General features: G+C 38.7%; 2 protein-coding genes across 5 annotated transcripts; one reads left to right on the top strand and one right to left on the bottom strand.

Annotated features, from left to right (window-relative positions):
- Positions 1–4,315: 4,315 nt before the first annotated feature.
- neurod4 (neuronal differentiation 4) lies at positions 4,316–16,272 on the bottom strand. Of its 2 annotated transcripts, none has more exons than XM_079477404.1 (2): positions 15,950–16,272; positions 4,316–6,135 (listed from the first exon to the last, which is right to left on the bottom strand). In XM_079477404.1, exon 2 carries the CDS (start codon positions 6,127–6,129, stop codon positions 5,077–5,079), a length of 1,053 nt encoding a protein of 350 aa, XP_079333530.1. In that variant the 5' UTR covers positions 6,130–6,135; positions 15,950–16,272; the 3' UTR covers positions 4,316–5,076. The 2 variants fall into 2 exon arrangements, with proteins under 2 accessions (XP_079333530.1, XP_079333531.1); XM_079477405.1 differs by lacking the exon at positions 15,950–16,272 and adding an exon at positions 7,019–7,219.
- On the top strand, positions 14,222–20,916 carry LOC306906216 (myosin light polypeptide 6; the record flags this gene model as incomplete). Of its 3 annotated transcripts, XM_079477407.1 has the most annotated exons (7): positions 15,158–15,251; positions 15,760–15,787; positions 17,267–17,410; positions 17,886–18,059; positions 18,251–18,328; positions 18,856–18,898; positions 20,385–20,916. In XM_079477407.1, 6 exons carry the CDS (start codon positions 15,249–15,251, stop codon positions 18,882–18,884), a joined length of 456 nt encoding a protein of 151 aa, XP_079333533.1. In that variant the 3' UTR covers positions 18,885–18,898; positions 20,385–20,916. The 3 variants fall into 3 exon arrangements, with proteins under 3 accessions (XP_079333534.1, XP_079333532.1, XP_079333533.1); XM_079477408.1 differs by lacking the exons at positions 15,158–15,251; positions 18,856–18,898 and adding an exon at positions 14,222–14,401 and having other exon boundaries at positions 20,385–20,902; XM_079477406.1 differs by lacking the exon at positions 18,856–18,898 and having other exon boundaries at positions 15,014–15,251.
- Positions 20,917–21,181: the final 265 nt, after the last annotated feature.

Here is a 21,181-nt window from a genome sequence, read left to right as displayed (position 1 = left end):
TGTGTGTGTCAAAAATCAAATGTACAACATGCAGATTATTTCTAAATGTTTGATGTGAACATTTCTAACCACGTAGCAAAAATATGTAACGCAATTAGTGCAAAGTGCAAAGGTCACTGGTTCCACCCCGGCGAACATACAAACTTGATAAAAATATTTACGCTACAGAGCATGTGACAAAAATATGTATGTAAATAGAAATGTCCCAATTATATGACAGAAATATGTGACCTAAAATATCACACAAAATACCTACATTTAGTCAATGGTTACACTTTAAGGTGTTTTATTAAGGCGTTTCTAAGATTTAGCGCTGTACCAAATAAAAATGTGGAGAACATCAGTTTTGCCTTATTTGAGACCATGCTCACAACAATTAGTAAAACGATTGAAGAGTATTTTTGCAAAAACATATAATTTCGTTTTTAAAAATGTTCTAAAAATCACTTTTTACTGTGCATTCTTATTAATATCAATCGAACTGCATCTGGGCTGTTTTGATTAACTAATAATAACTAAACAAATACAACACAATAAAACACAATAAAAACAATTATAAAATGAAAGAGTTAGACAAAAATTATAAATGATCTCATTGCTCATACTTTGGATAAATTAATGATAAATTAATACATTTAAAATGTAAAAATATCATGCAAAAACACCACTTTTAAAAGTTAAATATTTAGTAAAATCAACCTTAATTAGAATGTACTTTAATATATGTACTTTTATTATATAGCTGACCTTTGCCTTATTAATGCTGTTGTGAAAATATTGGGATTTTAGTTCAAAGGAAAAATATTACATTAAAGACAGCTACCAGTTGAATGATAAGTTTGAAAGCAACATAAAAACATTTACATAGAAAATAACTCTTGACTCATTGCTGCAACTAAAATTTTTTCTTACAGCTTCACGATGTGACTGTTAGCCCCAGTTGGCCTATTTGTGTACCCGTATCTCTTTGTGGTCAACATCAACATGCATATTTTGCCATGTATTGTGCTTTTGTCTGTAACTTTGAATCCAAAATATATTTACAGTATGTCTATTTTTTATTTTTAACTATTCCTTTCGGCTTAACTTGCCGACAAGTATATTTTGTCACATTCTCCTCATGTTACCTCATCCAGCTGCTTTCCAATAGCAGCACCACCTATCAGTTTCATTGTGCTTCAACTCTGTACCTTGACCTCACGCTTCTTCTCCAGCCCATCCAGTGTGTTTGTGAGAGCGTGTGTGATGTGACTCATGAGGAGGAGGATCACGCTGTTATTCGAAGCTTAAAGGCAAAGGATTACGGCAGCACAGACACTGATTAAAGCCTTCCAGCCTCCTATGGCCCCATTAATACAATCTTAATCACAATGCTTTATCCCCCATCTCCCCCCATGGATCAGGACCTTTCATTTAGCGGGAGCCTGTGTTGTTTGGCCAGTGGATTAGTGCCAGAGAGACAAAAAACTGGGGAGGAGTGAAAGAGGTTTCAGACTGCACTCTAATGTCCCATCATCCACTCCTCTTCTCAGGTTCACTTTTCTAATATCACAACTCCACACAAACAGAGGCCCGGTGGTCCATATCTAAAGAATTCTTGTAGTAACTCAACATATTTTTCAGTGGCCCCGAAAAGTGTTTGAACACCCAAAACCCCTCAAGATACGGAGACCTACTGGTACAGTATATTGCTATCATCTCACACTTCCATCTTAAGTATAACATTTTTTAAATGTTTGTTTCTATAAGTATGGCTTTAACAAATTTGTCTGTGTCCTCGACAGTATGCCACAGATGGCATAACAATTTCGTTTGAGTTTAACCCAAAAAATTTAATCAGATAACGAAATATTAAAGCAAGGGAAACAAATCTAAAAACACTTTTTCCTGTTACAAACTGTATTTTTTGCATTTTCTTTAACCCACCTGGTCATAAAGTTATTCTTATATGTCAGTTGCCCTCAAGTTCATACTTAACCCACAAGGGCAATTGATCACAATAACTGCCCATGTTTGTCAACAAGAAAGTGTCAATCATTTTTTATTTCATTTGTAAAATACCCAAGGTTCAAAGGATCATAAATAATAAAAAAGATTCAAATAGAAAAAAACGTAAATATATATATATATATATATATATATATATATACTGTAAATTCTGAAATGTTTTGCATTTAAAGTGTCAATTTTTAGGAAAATAAAAGTTTGCTAAATATTTCATGATGAAAATATTTATAAATGAAGGTCATACATTTTTACAGTAAGTGTCCAAATGCTCTGTTTTAGGATGTCATGTATTTATTAAAGTGGTTGCAGGCGGGATTTAAAGTAAAAACACAATATGGGATTTGCTTGTATTACAAAAAGGATTAGATTTCTCAGAAGAAATCTTTTGGATCTTGAAAACAGCACACTAAGATTGTTGACTTCTATTTTCATTATATAACGTTTGCATGGGTATTTGCTGTGGCACTGAGGTCACAGCAATGACCATCTGCCCCATGGGAAAGCGCCACATTACGCAGGCTTTGCACCCCTTTCTCTTCATTCTTTTGCGTTTTCGAATGATTGTGTCGACAGCAGCTGACAACTTTGAAAATTTTCCCTTATTTCAACCCTGCTGAGTCCAGACGGCTGATATATTGGCCATGAACAATGTTAAAGGCCCACTAAAAGCATTTGTGTTGTTTTGTCTATGGGTGTAAAAAATGTTATCAGTAACATGTTAAGTTTGCTGTTTTCCTTGTACAAAATTACAAAATAATGAAGTTTGTTTTAAAGGAATATATCATAATATAAATAAGATATTTCAAAAAGTGAAGTTTGTTATGTTTAAAATGTAAATGCAATAGATATTGTTGTCGTCAAATGTAGATGCTTTTCTTGTTATTGTCTTGTGCTTTTCTACATTGATATGTACAAAATTCAAGATTTCTGTGATGTGATTTTATAACTTCCATTATTATAGCTTGCAGTAAAGCTTGCAGTCATTCCATGCACTTGACACCTTGCATTCTGTCCTTACCCATCCTCAGTGACTCTCTGTGTGGAGCTATGTGTCATTCCAATGCCCAGCTGACCCACAAGAGAAGAGGGAAAGAGGTCACTTAAAATGGGGGTGCACAGAACCTTGTTCATCTCGTCTGTTTTGATTTCTCCACTTTCTCTTTTCCCCTTGCCATCTCTCTCTCTAGTTTGGCCCCAGCTGTCCGTCAGCCCCCCGCAGTTCTCCCAGCTGTCTCGGCTCTCCGAACGAGCAGCCTCACAACAATGCAGGTCAGAGGTCGAGAGAAAGAACACACTGCACTTACAATAGACCAGTGGCGCCCGCTAAAACAATCGCTCCCTTTTTCTCCTTCTCTTGGTTTGGCAGGGCTGAAAAAGACAAACCTTTGGAGCGGTGGATGAGGCGGGGTCCACTTCAGGCACAACAACCTCTGAGGCACCCATTCTCATTTTAGTGCCGCTTTTAACAATAAACACACTTTCACACACACTCGTCCCATCGCATTGCCTCACATCATCTCTCTGTTAGTCCATTTAGAGAGGCATCGCATTGTCCAATATCCAGAGAGCTAAAGTCAACGATGGCCCTACACTCCACAGATATAAAGGTTTGTTGGGAAAAGGCTTTCAGTATCAATAGGCACTTGCAGGATTTCTGTTAAGCCATTCGACTCGCTAGACATTTGGGAGCCATCATTTAAAATATATTTTTTTCACATTTTATTTTTACAGTTTTGTAAGGCCTCTTTTTGTGTGCTTGTTTTGTTTCGTTGGCAATTTTGGCAATGAAAAGGCTGGGAAAACACAAGTGAGAGTGAAAGGGGATCCCATGACACAGTCACCTGTTCGGCAGCTATGTGTTCCCATGGCTCCACATGCTCCACTGACTCCCATCATAACGCTAATATTAATGACCAAAAAGGTTTCTCATTCATGGCCTGTAATCCTGGCACACTCAGTGGGGGATTTGTCTAGCAAATTTAAATATAATTAATTTTTACCTTCCTATTTTTTTTTACAATGTAGGTTTTAAAATGACAATGTTCCTCTGTCTAAGGCAGAGAAAGAGATTAATTTATAAATAGCACATACAATAAAATATTTGGTTTCAAAGAACGGAAAAAAGGTTTAATGACTGACCTCTAGTTTGCTCTAGAGTTTATGAATAACCTATATTGAGCATACTTCTAAACCTGTACATCTACTGTATTACTGGTAAATTTGCTTTTATGTTTAGCTATGTTTTTGATTACAATTAAGAATATCTGAACCATTAAATATTAAAATAAATGAAGAAACAAACGGGTGTCATATTGTATAAGAATATTCCTTTTATTAAGTGCGAAACAGGTAAATATTTACAAACGCTTGAGCAAAATTCCAAATTTTGTGGAGAATGACAAAAATACATTAAACAGAAATAAAACCAATAAATAAATAAGATACTTTGATATTGGTAGCAATGACTGGCAGTGTACCAAAACAAAAAATAGTGCTGACAAATTGCTTTAAAACAAGTACAATTGTCATCAAAATAAATATTAAATACAGTCATAAATAAAAAAATGTGTTACAGCAATAGAATTGTGCTATGTTTATTTTCTATTTCTTTCATTCTTGTTTAGGGAAAACGTTCCAAAACCAGCATATGCTTGAACGGGGTTCTAAAAACAACTTTTCACAAGCTTATTATTAAACCTTCCAAATCTCGCTATAGGTACTGTTTATCTATGTCTATTTGCTGCATTTTAATGCCATGTGCACAAAATCCTTTCTATTTGGGAAAACATCACATGTATACAGAAAACAAAATACAATGAAAATAGTAACAAACTTAATCATGACAAAACAAGAATAAATTAACGAAAATATTCATCTCTTTCTCAGTATTTCAATTGCCACAGGTAGGTTAAGATTCAAAAACTGTATGTTTCTCTCGGTGATCACTATATGGTCTGTTAAAGGATCGGACAGGATACATGCAAAGTGTCTCCTTAAATGTGCTGGGCCCCTGGAGGCACGCTGAGAAGCAGGAGGCAGATTTGCTGAATGTCTCTAGTGGTCATTTGTTCATTCACTGTAAATGGTGCTTATCTGTGATGTCACCATATGTGATGGGGTAAACGGTTCAAAAGCCATTTCTAACGGAAGCTCGTAACGGGAACCTTGGAAAATTGTGTGACCCTGAGGAGCTGGAAGACCTGCCAAGGAAGACGGTGGGTAAGGGTGGGAGGAAAGATAGTGGGCGGCGTGGGGTGTAAAGTTCCTCTCTGTCTCGTGCGGTGAGGGCTCCTGCTTTACCGCGAAGTTGCCACTGATGCTAAGAGGTGGCGTGAGAGGCCCATCATAAGGTGGTGTGCCACTGCTGCATTCGTTGGGTGAGGAGGTTTCATAGGCAGCCCCTTTGTAACCCTTCAGATGTAGCAAGTGTGAGGCCTCCAATGAGCCATAGGGTGGGCTGGGCAGTCCTGGTGAGGGATAGCTAATGGGGTGGCCCTGCTGACCACCTGCTCCTGGTATGCCGCACGTTTCATCCAGTTTATTAAGCATCATGGTTGAAGGTCCCAGTTGGAGGCAGCCAGCCACTAAGTTGCTGGTAGGTTGTGAAAGCCCTTTGCATAGCATCTCCACAAAACCGTGGCTCTCAGGTGACTGGTCGGTCTCCAGAACCTCAGACAGTGCCCAGATGTAGTTGCGGGCCAGCCGTAGAGTCTCAATTTTGGAGAGCTTCTGGGTTTTTGAGTAACAAGGCATGACACGCCGCAAGTTGTCCAATGCATCATTCAGTCCGTGCATGCGTGAACGTTCCCTGGCGTTGGCTTTGCAGCGCCGAGCGCGGAACCGTTCCTGCCTGGCTTTAGTCATTTTCTTCTTTTTAGGACCTCTCCGCTTGGGTGCCTTCTCTCCATCAAGACCCATTTCTTCATCTTCATCCTCCTCCTCGTCCTCCATATCCTCACTCCCAAGTTCCATTGGTCCCCGGTTGCTCCTATTAAGCTCATAGCGACCTTCTATATCAGGTGTCCGGTCACCATCCTGTGAGCTGTGGTCCTCCTCCATCCATCCGAGAGAGCTGACCAGCTCAGTCACATCCCCAGGCTTGCCATAAGGTTTGGTCATCATTGTAATCTGACGGCACAAAAAAAAATACAATTTTAACTCACATAAAAACTCGTAAATATGGAACAGAAATAAACATTTATGAATATAAATCCATGTAAATATTTGCCTTTTGTAAGTGGTATGAACATTTCATTCTCCTTTAACATTTATGTTTAAGAGAAGTGTTTTAGACTTTTGAATTAGTGCTTTGCATTTGTTCGGAACTGAAAGCATAGCAACATGAGTAAATCATAAAGCTCACTTGGAGAGTCACAGAAAGTCAACTGAGAGTACGATTATTGTTATGATTATTATATGGCTTAGCTCTAGAATTTCATTTCTTCTCTCGGTTTTAATGCGCGATCTAATGGCACTGCGCAGTCGTTTTGGAGACGCTGTCAATCTGGGACACGACTGGATTTAGTCCACAGATAAAGCGCTCGGATTAATTTGAGAAGAGCCTGTAAAGCAACAAACACAGACGCAAGCCACGCTAGTACAACTTGAACAGTTTTAAATTTGATTTGATTAAAAAACAGCATTGTCTCCAAAACGTGTTTTTACAAAATAGAACTGGTGGTCTCTCCAAACGTTAAACATTTCTAATTTAGATGCAAAACACAAACGTCTGTAGAATTTATAATGTAGGCCTATGTAAATATTCAATTTAGTTTACGACCCGCATTTCTACTTTCTACCTCTTAGATTAAAGATGACACTGCCTAAAGCCTTAGCATTTATAGCAAAAGTGACGAATCATCAAATTATTCAAACTAATTTGATGATAAGAATAAAGAATAAAGAAAAACTTTGCAAAGCCATATCACAAAGTTTCTAAATAACAAATCACCATAAAACTGATATATAAATTGTATACTGAACACTGAAAAGTATAAGTAAACAGTCATACCTGTTAACGTGCACCCTTCGTAACTTCAAGAAATCTTTAAAAGGGGTCAGAATTTCTAAACGCAATGTAAAAAATGGTCTAGAAAATGCTTTAAAAAGTTTTAAGGTTTCCCCGTAGCACGTTTTACAAGTAAATAAGTCAGCACTTCAGTTCCTCCAGCTCTCCATCATTGATGCATCAGAGCGCATCTCAAGTCTCACTGAAGCGCACGGACTCCCGGCTTCGCCTTTCTAGCGTGTCTCACAAACTCCGCCCACAAACACCCCACCTCTCCAGAAGACGCGCGTGGCTCGCTCGTGGCCAAAGTTTCACGACTTGTGTGTGCATTCATCCTTGGGGCTTTGTGTGTGAGGGTCTTCGCATTTAAACGGAGATGTAATCTCCCTTCATATTATCTTTTAAATATTGCAAGGTCTCCAGATGAAAAGATCTGCCATGTGTCACGTATCAGGAGAAATATTGCTTATGTTTACAGAAAACAGTAAAGACAGAATCTTTGCACCTGTTACTCTAAATTTGTTTTACATTAACCGCTTGTCTTCTCTTGCTTTCTCGACTGTATTTCTAATAGAATATTTAATCCAAATTAATATTTAAATTGATTATGTCACTGACGTTAATTTATTTACGTAACTTAATTCAGCAGTAGGTTTGTTGGTTAGTGTTCCAGGTTCAAGCATTGTGAAGATGTATAAATAATTTCGCCCCATTTTCATCACCTAACGTAGTTTTCTGCCCCAATAAAGCCCGTTCAGTGCTGGATTAATACCCCTGAGCCCTATTTGGTTTATGGCGAGGTCAAACGTTGGTCTTAACTCTAATTACAGTAGTCTAGTCTACAAAGACGCGCGCGCGTCGCTGTAAATGATTGTGACAGCTTGGTGCAGTGTGAGCAGGTGTGTGTGTTGTTCACCCGTTTCATTCATTCGCTTCGTCCGCTCATTAGCGCCCCTCAGCCCTCCAAAACATAACGCTCAAAAACTGCTGGATTAATTAAACTGAAACGGTTTTGTTTCACCAAGATAAACCACCCAACCATGCATACCATGCCCCCACAGTGTTGCCCATCATTGTTTCGTGTTGCCCGTCAGTTTTTTGTATCAGATGTGATTTACACATTTTGCTGGAATTGCTTTAAGAAAATTGGATCATTTAGGATTGATTAGTTTGTTTTTGTTTGACATTTTGAAAATATTTTAGATTCCAATTCCATAAAAAAACCCAGAAAAGTTTGCATTGTTTATTGAGTAGTTTGACTTTATTTGGCGGAATGGGGCTACATTATGATGTGTTCGTGCCACAGTGGGGGCTCTATTGTCGTAGTGCGCTATTGACTGCTGGGTTTCAGGTCACACGTGTCCTCACACTGATCCCATTGTACACACCAAGTGTGCACATCTGTGCCCTACAGTGCGCTTACGCAAGTTTTGGTAACGCTTATAACTTTAATAAATTTGAACAAGAGTTATTTCATTATTTAGGCCTAATACTAAACAGATAATGCTTCACATTTCAAATAATTAGAAAAATGAAAAAACTTCTTAAAATGTATTAATAAATTTATAAAAAAGACACTTTTATATATCATTAAAACATTTGTCTGCTTTTTGAAGACTGAAAGTAGTTTTTATTAAAATAATAAAATATTATATAAAATAATTGTTCTTGGGCGTATTTGTATACGTTATGCATACAAATGCGTTATTTATTTATTATTCTGTCGCTAGATATTTACCTTTTACAGTTAGATTAAACGTTTAAACCAAGTCGGACACTAATTGATAAATGAACAGATGGGCTTAAATGATGCGACTGCTGCACCAGCACTCACGCGCCAGTCGCCTGCCCAACATAATCTCTCGCGCGACAACACAATCCGTATAATAGGACAATATTCATAGCGCGAGTTCGCTCGGGTGACGCTTCTCTCCTTTCACACAAAGACGCTTCCACTTGGCGAGCGATGTCAGGATAAAAAGTCTAGATTTTGATAGAAAGTTTTTGCCATAGTAACAATCAACTATCAATTTAAAATGTATCTAGACTAACTTGACAGATCTTAATATATTACATGTTTATAAATAAATAAAAAACGAAACTTCTCTCCTCAACACTCTCTAAATGGCTCCAAATGCAACTTTATATTGTATCTGTTTCTGAGAAACTGGCATTCAGACATGGTTTGAGTGTGTGTGATAGACAGAATAACTTAACTGTGTTCAGGCATATTAAGAATGATGCTGTCCCATATGATCCAGGGATCACATGTGTGTCTACAGTACATGCACCCGTGTGCCATGCTTTCCCAAAGTGATCATGCGTCTCCACAACCTTACATCCCTGGAGTGCTCCATAATGCTGTGTCACACCTGCAACCTGTATTGGGAATTCCAGTGCGAAGCCCAAACTCGCCTCCCTTGTGCCCCAATGATGGACATCTACTTTGGAACTAAAGCCTGCAGCATTTTCTAGTCCATCTCGACCAGAAGTGAACGCTCCAACCACATGAGACATTTTCCTCATTTTCCCATCTGACCTTAATGCTGACGGTTGAGTACTTCAGGTCATCGTGCAGCAAGTCTTAAAGGTTGTCATGCAGAATCTATGAATGCATAGCAGGAGACCAATGGTATGTTTAGCAGACAATGTCCTGTTTAGACAGTTCAATATATTCAGCAAAAAAGCACACTTTTGTGACCCATTTCATTATTCGGAATGGAAAAAGCACACCTCCACTCTCCGCTGCAGTTCCAAGGAGTAAGACTGTCTAAAAGCAACAATTTTACAACTAAGTACCGGACCTTAATATGTAACCTATGAAAAAACTTCATTCTGGACTGTCTGGTTTAATCACGCAATAATATTTGTCCATTTAGTGGGGTGACAGGACTTAAAAAACCCTAATAAGGCACATCCACCCCTGTCACAAGCTGACAGAATGCATCCTCTTCGCCCAACAACACATCAACAATATTTTTATAGCTGTTTGCTTTAGCATGTTGTGATGCTGTTGTATTTCCGTCAGTTAAGAGTCCTTCTCAAAAAAAAACACCCACAACTATTGCCACAAGTGAGTTATCCTTTTCTGCAGTCCCAAGGGACCTGTTTGGAGTGGGTAGGGGGGATTCGTTTGCCTCTCTGACAGATGGGTCCTTGTTTCTGTCTTTCTCTCCCTCACTCCCTCTCTCTCCTGAGCTCAGACACAGACACACTCGCTTAGACTTAGATTGAACGAATACAATAGGAATTAAAGCCATGCACACATGCTCCCTCGATGTCTCCTGAAAGCTGAGCCCCTTGTAATAATTATAAAAGCAGGGGTGTGTTTGGGTGATGGGGGCTGGGCTGTTGGGGAAAACTTTTATGAAAATTTGAACTTAATGGCTTTTTTGTCCGTTACAAACAAATTATACTTGCCTGTTGCAAAAAAGCTGTAAACAAACAAGCACCAAACAATCGACCAAGTAATTTAATGTTTAAACGTACTTTTGCAGAGTCTGTGTCTCTTTCCAACCTGTTTTATTTGCATTCCAAGCCAATAGAATAAAAAAGAGAGTGAGAGTGTGTACATGTGCGTGTGGCTATGTTTTAAAAGATATGAGTCGTAAAGGTAATCCCAGAGCTCCAGCTTTATCTGTTGCTTACTGGAGCTGAATACATGAGTACTCTTCGGTAGTATCCTGTGGGACAGATGAACAGTCGGACTCTGCTTACCGTGACTGGGGAGAAAGGGGACAGAATTATATGGGTATGCACTTTTAACCTCAGGTTTACTCTCTTTATCAACACTGTATCATACGAAAGATTATTCTGTTCTTATATAAGGACCAGAGATGACAGAGAATGAGGGTAAGCCTCAGCAACTACAAATATAGGGTCTGGAGATGAATGCCAGTTTGTGTAAATAAACCCCATATTATATCAAGTGCCCACTGCATAATTGAAAGCATAAAATTGCCCATTTACCACCTGCAACCCCTCTCTAGACTGTTTAACTGCTCTGCTATCGATATGAGAGTGCCCATGCAACATCTATCGCAATATTCCAAACAATCACTCGAAAGTACAATGAATTCTTAACACATGTATCCTGTCTGGGAATTTGAAGGTCACATTGGCTTTAAAAGCCATTAATTGAACAATTCGAAGAAGGGCAATACATTCACTTATAGTTCTAATTAAGGTGGTCAGAGAATTTCTCTCAAACCACATTTTACAAATTGAAGTGTTCAGCCAATCACAGTCTGTGCTCATTCTGAACCCCAACCCTGTTTGGGGGAGAGGGGGAGGGGTTCCATCTGCTTTGCTGGCTGTCCTTTGGGACACGGGCATGCCCCAAGGGGCTGTAGCTGGGAAGGATGGAGGGAGGGTGGATGGGAGGGAGAGAGAGAGAAATTGAATAGATTGCACCCATGCACTAATAAAAGGCCATAATCAGTAAGCTCAAACACAATAGGCTGATTTTGCCCATTTCTTATACCATCCAACAAACTCAATCATTAGAAGATTCATAGGTATCACAAAACCAAGCGAAATTAGAATTTTGTAATTAATGACGTGAGTGAGCAGGTTTGCAGGGTTTTATTTCAACAAATGAAAACATTTTTGCGTGTCTGGCAGGAGGCCATATATTGTGTGTGATCAGGTGCATGTATCCCACAAGTGGTATAGGTTGATTCACGGTTTGCAGCAATATGACGCATAAGGTGTTAAGTGGTTTTATTTCATTTCCAGTAAATTTGGTTTTGCATAAAATTATTTTTCTTCAATCCAATTCTTTAATTAAACACACACCACAGTTTAAAAAAAAAACACTTCCTTATTAAAAATTCAGTATTCAATGTCGTTTGCATTAACATGTTTAAAAAAACACAGCTTGAGCCCCACTTTCTCACCCCTTCAAGAGAAACTGCGGTATACATTTGTTTAATGCCAATTACGCATTTAAATTGTCTTTTTTAAAGTTTTTTTTTACTTTTATACAGATGATTTGATGCGAGCTGGAATCACTAAGGCTTGTGATTAAATGAGACGAAAAGTGATTGTTTGTTTGCTGCATGAAAGACAGTCCGAAAAATGAAAGGAATCAAGTTGCATCAGGTTTCATGCTTTCTCGTCAGCTTGGACTTGTTGAGGGATGCCTGAATCTGAAAGGTGCGGGTCCATGTGGGTAGCCCGGCGCTAAGCATCTCATTGATTGAACTGCTCCTCCAGGGCATAAGCAACTTCAGTGCTTTAGTTAACACCCCTCCAGCAATCTGCAGAGCTCTCCGATTGGTTGGCTGCCTCTAAGCTGCCTGTCTTCTAGGCTTATTGTTTTGTGAGCCCTACACAGTCAATATTAAGCTTGGCTAATGTGATATAGAGGCAGCTGGAGGAGCCACAGTTATTACCATGACACTACGGAGTGAGGGGTGTAATACTATTAAAAATAAATCAGGTGGTTCGATGATTTGGCATGGTCCGAGGATTTTGTGGGACTTTAGGTGGGGCAGTTGCTATAATTCTATTACACATACTGGGGGAACCTCTGAGGAACAATTGATTCCCATTCTAGTTCAGCATAATTCAATTTCTTTTCACCAAAAGCCTGAAAAAGGACGGCAAAAGGGAAGAAGTTTACTTTTCCAATTGGAAGCCATAAGGTCCATTCCGGGATTGTGGAGAAAAAGCAGATGTTTTCAAGACCTTTCGCCTAAAGTTGGTTGGCTATAGCATGTCTTTGCTTTCATAATTAAAAAAAGGGTCTTTAACACCCTTTATTGGTTTGCTGCCTTTGATATTGTGCAGACAGAATGTGCAGAGAGAGTCCGAGAAATGAATCTCTTTAATCGGTTCAAAGATGTTTGCTCGGGTGACTTGCTCTTTAAAGCATTTCTGTCTCTATGAGTAAGCACGTGAGGTCACTGCTGGTTACAAAAACATTTTTAAACCCATGATAATCTGTCAATTTCTTAGCTACGAATGAAACATATCTGACGATCATCGGTAATAGGCAACATGTACATTAATTAATTAATGCAGTATGCCGTTGGTAGCGCACTGGGGGTCCCGTGTCACCATTGTTCTGACCCTCGAGACACATAAATGGTGATTTCAAGGCCCATTGAGCGCGCGATGGATTGTACGTAAAATCCATTAATGGGCGGAGAACATTGATTATTCGACGGCTTCTATCAAAATACAAAGTGCACTAAATCTGCTTGTACTTTTCTGACGTGTTACGCGCGTTGTAACAAAAATAGAAATATTAAATATTTTGAAGTCTTTGTAAAATTATTTGACATTGTTAGCATAATTTGACGCCACTTAAATTAATCACATTTCATGCTAAGTGCAAACAGCACGTTTTGCAGATTGTTGGAATAACCAACAAGAGTTTTTTTTAATAGATGCAATTTTATTTATCTTGAAATATTCAACATCCATAAATAACAAGTATTTTCAGTTGTTTCCCCGCAAGCCATTAATAAATTGTAAAAAGAAAAAGTGATAGCAGTTTTTTAAGTGGTATTTATTTAATTTGGTTGGTCTGATAAAGTTGGTATTTTGGACAATACTGACATCTAGTGGTTTTAGTTAAGCACAACTTTGCTTTGTGGAGTCACGCCCAAATCGTTTCCTGATTGGTTAATAAACGGGCGATTAGAACGCATTCTGGTAAGATTTCCCACATTTTCATGTACAACACACGTTCAAAATAAGAAAAAATTCTTAGTGGTTTATGTAAAAAGTATTGAGGAAGAAAAACAAGATGACAAAGATGTGGGAAATTTAACCACAAAAATAAAAATATCTATAAATATAATTGGCTAATTAGAGACAGTTCTTTCTCTTCCAAAGACACGCACAACGAGCTTTAAGTGATGCCGATGTGAAATTATTCTATTTTAAATTGAGGGTCTTCTAGAATGACTGAAACACCAATGTATGTGCACGATTCTGACCTACATATCAGTACAAGCAAAAAAGACAGGCGCACTGAGACAGCACTCCTACGCACACTCTTCCACTGCACACGATCACATCTCACACGTATTCCTGATACTTCCTCCTACCTACAAGCCTCTATCATTTTCCATCTTTTCTCATTTCCTTTCTTATCTTTCTACTAGAGGAGACAAATGCCAGTCATCTAACAGAGTCTTTCTCTTGATTTTCTGCAAAGCAGTAGACTGGAAAGAAGAAAGCATTGGAAAAGAGATGGCACCAAAAAGAGAGCCGTCAATTAAGAAGTCTCCATCAGGAGGAACATTACCAAGACATGGACCACCATTTCCCTGCCCTGCCACCACAACACCAACATCTCCAAAACCAGCTCCAGAATTAAAACCGCGGATGCTGCGCCCCTCTGATTCACCCTTTGACCCCAGCACATTAGAGGTAAGTGACAGTACTACAACTAACAACAGCCTTTCACTATAACCACGTATCTTAGTACCTTTTACTCTGAATTTGTACATTTACCAGAATTCACTCAAATCAAGCACTCATTCAACCAAGATGTAGATGTGGATTAAAAAATGTATTCTGTATGGCTGTGTGTATATCAGGGAGGATGTGAATGTGGTATGAGCTCTGAATAAAACATCAAAGTAATCTCTTTCTAATAAGCTTCTGAATACCTGGCAAACAAAAATCTGTGTCAACCCAGCCCCCAAACCTAAAGAGAATACTGGAGCTATATCAGGACTGAGAAATGGGGCACTGTTTTAGATTACCCACAGTAAGGTCCTCTGCAGTGACCTTGAGTTTTACTGAAATTTACTAAATAATTAATTGTCTCCGTAATACACAGACTCTGTATCAAGGTTAGAAAGAACAGACGAAGGAAGCATTTGTGTAATTTGTATACAGTTTTTGCACACAGTATGCCAAACGATCGCCTATTTAAATATTGCCTAGTTAAATATAGCCTACTAATACTTATTTTACACCTCCATGTGCGTGGGCATGTACAACATTGAAGTGTACGTTCCACCTCCCTAACTAAGCGCAACTGCAAGGCTTCACAAACATACACATCATCAGCATTGACACGACACACGCTTGGCTTCCATCATTGTGCGATAGATATCTGCGCTGGGCGTGTCTCTGAGCAGTTATTTCACTCATTGTGCTTTGAAGGGACTCTCCTCCATCCTTCATAACTCAACAGCGCTACCGCGAACCATCTCACACATTCCTCCGCGATACTCACAGACCCGGAAAACAAGACACAGCCGCGAATATGGTATGCATACAGATGGATGTTTCCTTTTAAATCGTTTTAGTTGAGTATCTGGAGATATAAATAACCAAACGGAAGGTTTTAATACTAGAAAACGGTTAGTCGACAACCAAAGTCTTTAACGTTAGTTAGCCTATCTGTTGCTAGCTAACGAATACGTTTCTATGTTAAATGCTAGCTAGTGCGTTGGAGAGTTGTTCTAGGATGAGGAAATCGATAAAGCATCGATTAAACAGAAATCCACGACGGTCTTATAGTTTTAAAGAAACTTATTTAAGAATCGTGTTTCGGTTTAACCGTCACTCGCTAGCGCAGCTGGGAGTTAACGTTAGCCGATTTAGCTAACGTTGGTCCGTTTTAGCTAGCAAAACTTGCTTAACAGTTCCCGGGCCAACCAAAATCCAATTTTAAGATTAGAGACCCGCATGTGTTAGAAATCTCATTTGTTTCATTGCTATTTGTTAGCGTGCATCATTTCACATTCATTGAGTGTCGTTCTGTCCTCAAACAGTCTGACTTCAACGAGGACCAGATTCTTGGTAAGTTTACAGTCTTGTCCAAATGCATGTTATTTAGTCTCAAAAGTGAACTTCATTTTCCTCATCTATTATTTCCCCCATTTCTTGCTATGTAGCCTGCTTGCTTCATTCCGTCCGGTTATTGTCATCTTGTGTTACTCTATCCCTGCTTTCTTTCCTTACCTTTGTGTTGTTTTCCCTTTGCGATTGTTGTATGTCGTCTCCAGATTGAGTTTAACTTGGAGCAAATACACGGTGAGTGCACTCGAAACCTTTCTGTTATCATGTTATTTAGTTTGCATGACGTTTTGGACAACAAACAAATCCGTTTGCGACAAATCAAACCTCATCTGCCTCCTTCGTTTGAAGTGTGTGTTAAGGACTAAACGGCATTTTAGTGTTTAATAAACATTTTGGGTTTCTCATTTATAACAGCAATTTCGTATTACAGGCCTACTGTGAGCAAATAGACCGTCATATCTGTAGAGGGTGTGTCCCAGTCAGGAAGTGTGTTAACAAACGAGTGTGCGCTTTAAAACATCTCTACCTAAATAAGACCCAGAAACTAGAAAATGTAGAGTTGTGAAACGCGTTTCTCTCTGCTGTGTGTCCTTTTTTTTAAGTGGAGGTGCGTTTAAGGCTATTTTTTGGCCCGTTTAAGCAAAGGAAGTTGACCGAATACTGCCCGCTTTCCTCTCATACCATATATGGACAAAGGCACAATTTCAGGCATGCATGGGAACAGCAACATTCCTGTGAGCAGGAAAACCATTACAGAGCCGGGAGTATTTTGGAAGGGCCTGTCTCGACGGATTACACAGTTCTAGCAAACTCTTTTTTTTTTATCAGAGACAGACAACAAGTTTGGTTATACCTACAGTATAAGCACCTTGTGAATCTAACTGGCAAAACTAACGATGTTTACGTAGATTTGAGTACTTTTAAATTGCTGATGATTTTGTTTGATGATTATTTCAAATGCGTTTATTTCCATCTTTCAAAAGCCGTAATATGCTTAAACATTTGTACGAATGGTTGAATAGTGGTCTCTTTGGTCCTGTAAAGTTAGTCTTAACTCGTGTTAAATGGCTGCTTAGTGTGTCTAAATATTTAACATGAGTAAAAGGTCTCTGCTGAATATTCTATTGACTTGAGGTGGATGGATAATATTTCTGTGGTCATTTGGTCTGCCACACCTGAATTGACTGCAGAAAATAGCCTTGGCATAACATTAATATTGATGGCTGGTGCAGTGTGTCTTTGTGTGCTGACCCGTTGGGCTCATTAAATTTAGTTGGCCTCTTTAAAAGAATGGCCTGTTGTTATAGCTTTACAATACAAGGAATATTATTTCTTGTCTTTTTTCCACGCATTGTCAAATTTGTTTATTCCTCTTCATTTCAGTCTTTCTCTCTCTCTTGTCAAGCATGTATCTTGTTTTGTTTGCACGTCTGTTTTACCTTTTGCTTATCAGCATAAATGTCTTAATGATCTTTGCAGAATTCAAAGAAGCCTTCCTGCTCTTTGACCGGACGGGAGATGGAAAGATTACATACAGCCAGTGCGGAGATGTGATGCGTGCTCTGGGCCAGAATCCTGTCAATGCGGAGGTGCTCAAGGTCCTGGGAAACCCGAAGGCAGAGGGTAATAATCCGTGAATCTAATTTATCATAAAGTTTTGAAAAGCATGGTTTGTAGTAACTTTAAAAAATCTATAAATAGGTTTGTAAAGAAGTGGCTCCAACAAGTGAAATCTTGCATAATGCTGTACAATTGCAAAGATCTGAAACCGCGCAATTAAGCAATGTAGTTCAGTGCAAAGTTTTTTTTATCCAATAATTTAATGAATTTGTTTACAGTGCACATTTTTGGTCAAGATTGTCTGCTGTAACCTCTTTCCAAAAATGTTTAGAATTCATGGTGGCTTAAATTGTGCAGCATCTCTAATAATGCTGTAGATAATGGCTTACTGTTTTTAATGTCCAACAAGACTCTAGTAGTTTCACTGTGAGTAATTTTTATTACTTTTATCAACTATGCTAATTATAGCCGTTCCTGATGCTGGATTATGTGAAAATTAGCTCTTGTCCGATTACCAACTTTTGTCTTCGCATCACAGAGATGAACCATAAATTGCTGGACTTCGAACAGTTCCTGCCCATGCTCCAGGCCATCGCTAAGAACAAAGACCAGGGCACGTTTGAGGACTTTGTGGAGGGGCTTAGAGTATTCGACAAAGAGGGCAATGGCACGGTCATGGGGGCTGAGCTTCGCCATGTTCTCACCACGCTGGGTAAGCTGGCCTGGTCTCCAGAGGAGATATTTATAGCCTGGTCCCTCACATCTAGACAACTATGTAGACATTGTTAATTTTAACACAATATACTATTACTTGGAGTTTGATTTTTTTTTGTTGTTGTTGTTGGTACAGTGCACTGTCATATTGTAACAAGACATTTTACGTTCTATATGGGTTTATTTTAGGAGAAAAGATGTCCGAAGAGGAGGTAGAAACGCTTCTAGCTGGACACGAAGATGCTAACGGTTGCATCAATTATGAAGGTAAATGAGTCAAACCAAGTGCAACACAAGTCTATGTCCTTCAAACCCAGTTTACAACAGCGGTACTAGTAGCTGTGTATGGAGGTCTGTTAATGAATTATTGCTGATTGGAATTAAAATAAAAGTAGGCCTAATATAAACTACTCAAGGGGTGCCATTTGTTAGTGCCATCTTATTTGACATTAGCATTAGATATTTGCTCAGAGCGTCAACCTATTTGATTAAATAGTGTTTTGGAGGTTACTGCTTATAAACTGATACTTCCAATATTGCCAGTCAGAATTGGGTGATTATATGTGCTGCTAAGTGAAAAATGTTTTTTGGCAAACAGTTGCATGTTCTCAATAATGTAACATTCAATTAGTAACGTTAAAGACTATTTTTGGGCGAGGGTGTGTGCTGTCATTCTTCTTTTTGTCCTTTGCTGATCAAATGTCTGATAGTGATTAAACAAAAAGAAGTAAAGTACACCTGGTGAGAATCTGATGGTGAGAAAGCATGCTGTAACTGTAACTGATCTTCCACAGCCTTCGTACGTCACATCATGTCTGGCTGAAAGACGTCAAGGGTGTACGTCTACCTCCTGCCCTCAACATTTATAACACGTGAAGCAACATTCCATCCAGGCCTTTTCTTTAATGCTCTGAGAGGCACACATGATTGCACAGTTTACACCCTTGTCTTTGTTAAATTCAGCATAAAACATATGATCACAGGGGTTGCTCTGCATCATGTGATGGCTAGAGCTAGAGAGCCTGGTTGGGATTAGTTTAGCGGTTTTGATGTATATTTGGATTCTTCCCTGTCTCTGCAGCAGCCTTTTCTCTGGTCCCTGGCTGCAGCATGCTCTCTGCATGTGGCTGTCTTTGCGAGGCCACTGGTTTAGACGCAGAAAAGGCGACCGCACTGCTTCAGATATTAGCACAGGTCAAGGGTTGTATTTGCACTGCTGTGCTCCAATATGAATAAAGTGTGTTTGGAATGTATCACAATTAATGATGTTTCATTTGGTTTCTGAGAAGACATCTGATTTTGAACACACCCTCCCTGTGCCCTGAGCAGTGAAGTTGTCTTTATTTTGAACTAACCGGTCAAATTGCAGTGATTGGCTGTTTTTGCTGACCTTTCTCTCCCTTTCTAATGGGGGCTGATCCTTCTATGATTTCTCATTATTGTAGCTGTGCTATAAACTATTTTCACTCTTGCACTGTAGAGGAAAACCAGACGGAGCTTTTTTAACATTCTCTTGAATCCTAGGCCTGGTTAGGTCTTTGAGCTGTGGTTTAGGAGCTAGCAATGATCTTGCTCTCACCCTGTCTCTCACCACTTATGGATGAGCACAAATGGGGAACGGCCTTTAACTACAGCTAGTGTCTATGATCATGTGCTCCTTTTGTGGAGGACATTTGGTTTGTTTTGGTTGTCAGATTGTTTCAAATGTACTTCATTTTATTTTGTGACTTTCTGATAATACATAACTGCAGTGTGCTTTGCTCTATTAAAGGAGTAGTTCACTTTCAAATTAAAATGTCATAATTCACTCACCAACATGTTATACAAGCCGTCCGTGTGTTTGGAAAATTGAGGTTTATTAGCTTATTTCCATGGTTCTTGTACATTATAATGGATTTCAACACAATGCTGTTGGTTAATGGGATACTGAACCAAAGAAATGCTTATTCTGTCATTTACTCACCTTCGAGTTGTTCCAAATCTGGATAAATGTCTTTGTTCTTATAAGCACGGAGAAAGATATTTTGAAGAATGCTTATAACCAAACTGATCTTGCCTCCTTGATGATTACTTAAACTAGTCAGTTTGTGTGCATATTAGGGATGTTTAAATAGTTCATCACATGTAACCTTTCCATTATGATGGTGTAATATGGAAGTGTTTTTATAGTATACAATTTTTAGTTTTCTATGAAACTGATATACTGTAGTGAACTACTCCTTTAAGCCTACATTGCTGTTCACATTAATCTGCATGCTGTAGTTGGGGTCGAATTTCCCTTTTTCATGCGAAATGAGTCTTAACTTGTTCTTTCTTTTTACAGAACTCGTCCGCATGGTCATGAGCGGTTGAAGATACGGAACCCAGCCCATTTGTCTGTCTTATTTTGTGTGTCATTTCATATATGTATATTTTCTTCCTATTCATTCCATTATCTTCATTTGCTCCAGTCACCTTATGTTTGCGCTCATTTGGGTTTTATGATTAGAAGTGCCTTTATCTTCTGTAGGTTCTCATAACTCCCCATTAGACACACATCCTGCCCGGTGGCATTCAAATCATATAGTGATATGACAAATGTGTCTCGTGTGCTGTCACTGTCTGCAATAAAACTTCTTGATGCAGCACATTTGCAGTGCGCGTGCAATATCCAGTGTATCCTCAGGCATTTCCGGTAGACAATGCTGTCGTTAAAATGTCGCATCTGGCCAGATTTTTATTTTTGGCCTTTTCAGAACAAGTCCAAACTGAGAAATTATGATTCACAAATGCAATAATTTTTTCCTGTTTTAATTATCTTGGAATGTTCAGCTTGTCCAATAAAGTACATTTTAAACGGAGACTGTTTGTATCTCATTCCTCAAGTCTGGTAATTTATTCAGAAAAGGTTGCAGAATAGGAGTCTTTAAAAAATGCATGGTTATTAAATAATTGATTTTGCATAGAATGAGAGGGAATCTACTCTACCTGTTTATTTATTTTGCATTAACTGTACAACTGTTTTATAATCCCTTTCAATATTTTCAATTAATCAATATTTTCTAACAGGGAAGTTTATATTCTCTGCCATGTGCAGGACACGTCTTTGCAGATAGATGGCACCATTCTTACACTTGATGA

This window comes from Barbatula barbatula, assembly GCF_947034865.1.
Source record: "Barbatula barbatula genome assembly, chromosome: 17".
NCBI classification, from domain to species: Eukaryota; Metazoa; Chordata; class Actinopteri; order Cypriniformes; family Nemacheilidae; genus Barbatula; species Barbatula barbatula.
This window is presented reverse-complemented; position numbering and strand designations above follow the sequence as displayed.

Coding starts and splice junctions, on each gene's coding strand:
- neurod4 (XM_079477404.1), bottom strand. CDS start 6,129: ATGATGACCAAACCTTATGGCAAGCCTGGGGATGTGACTGAGCTGGTC.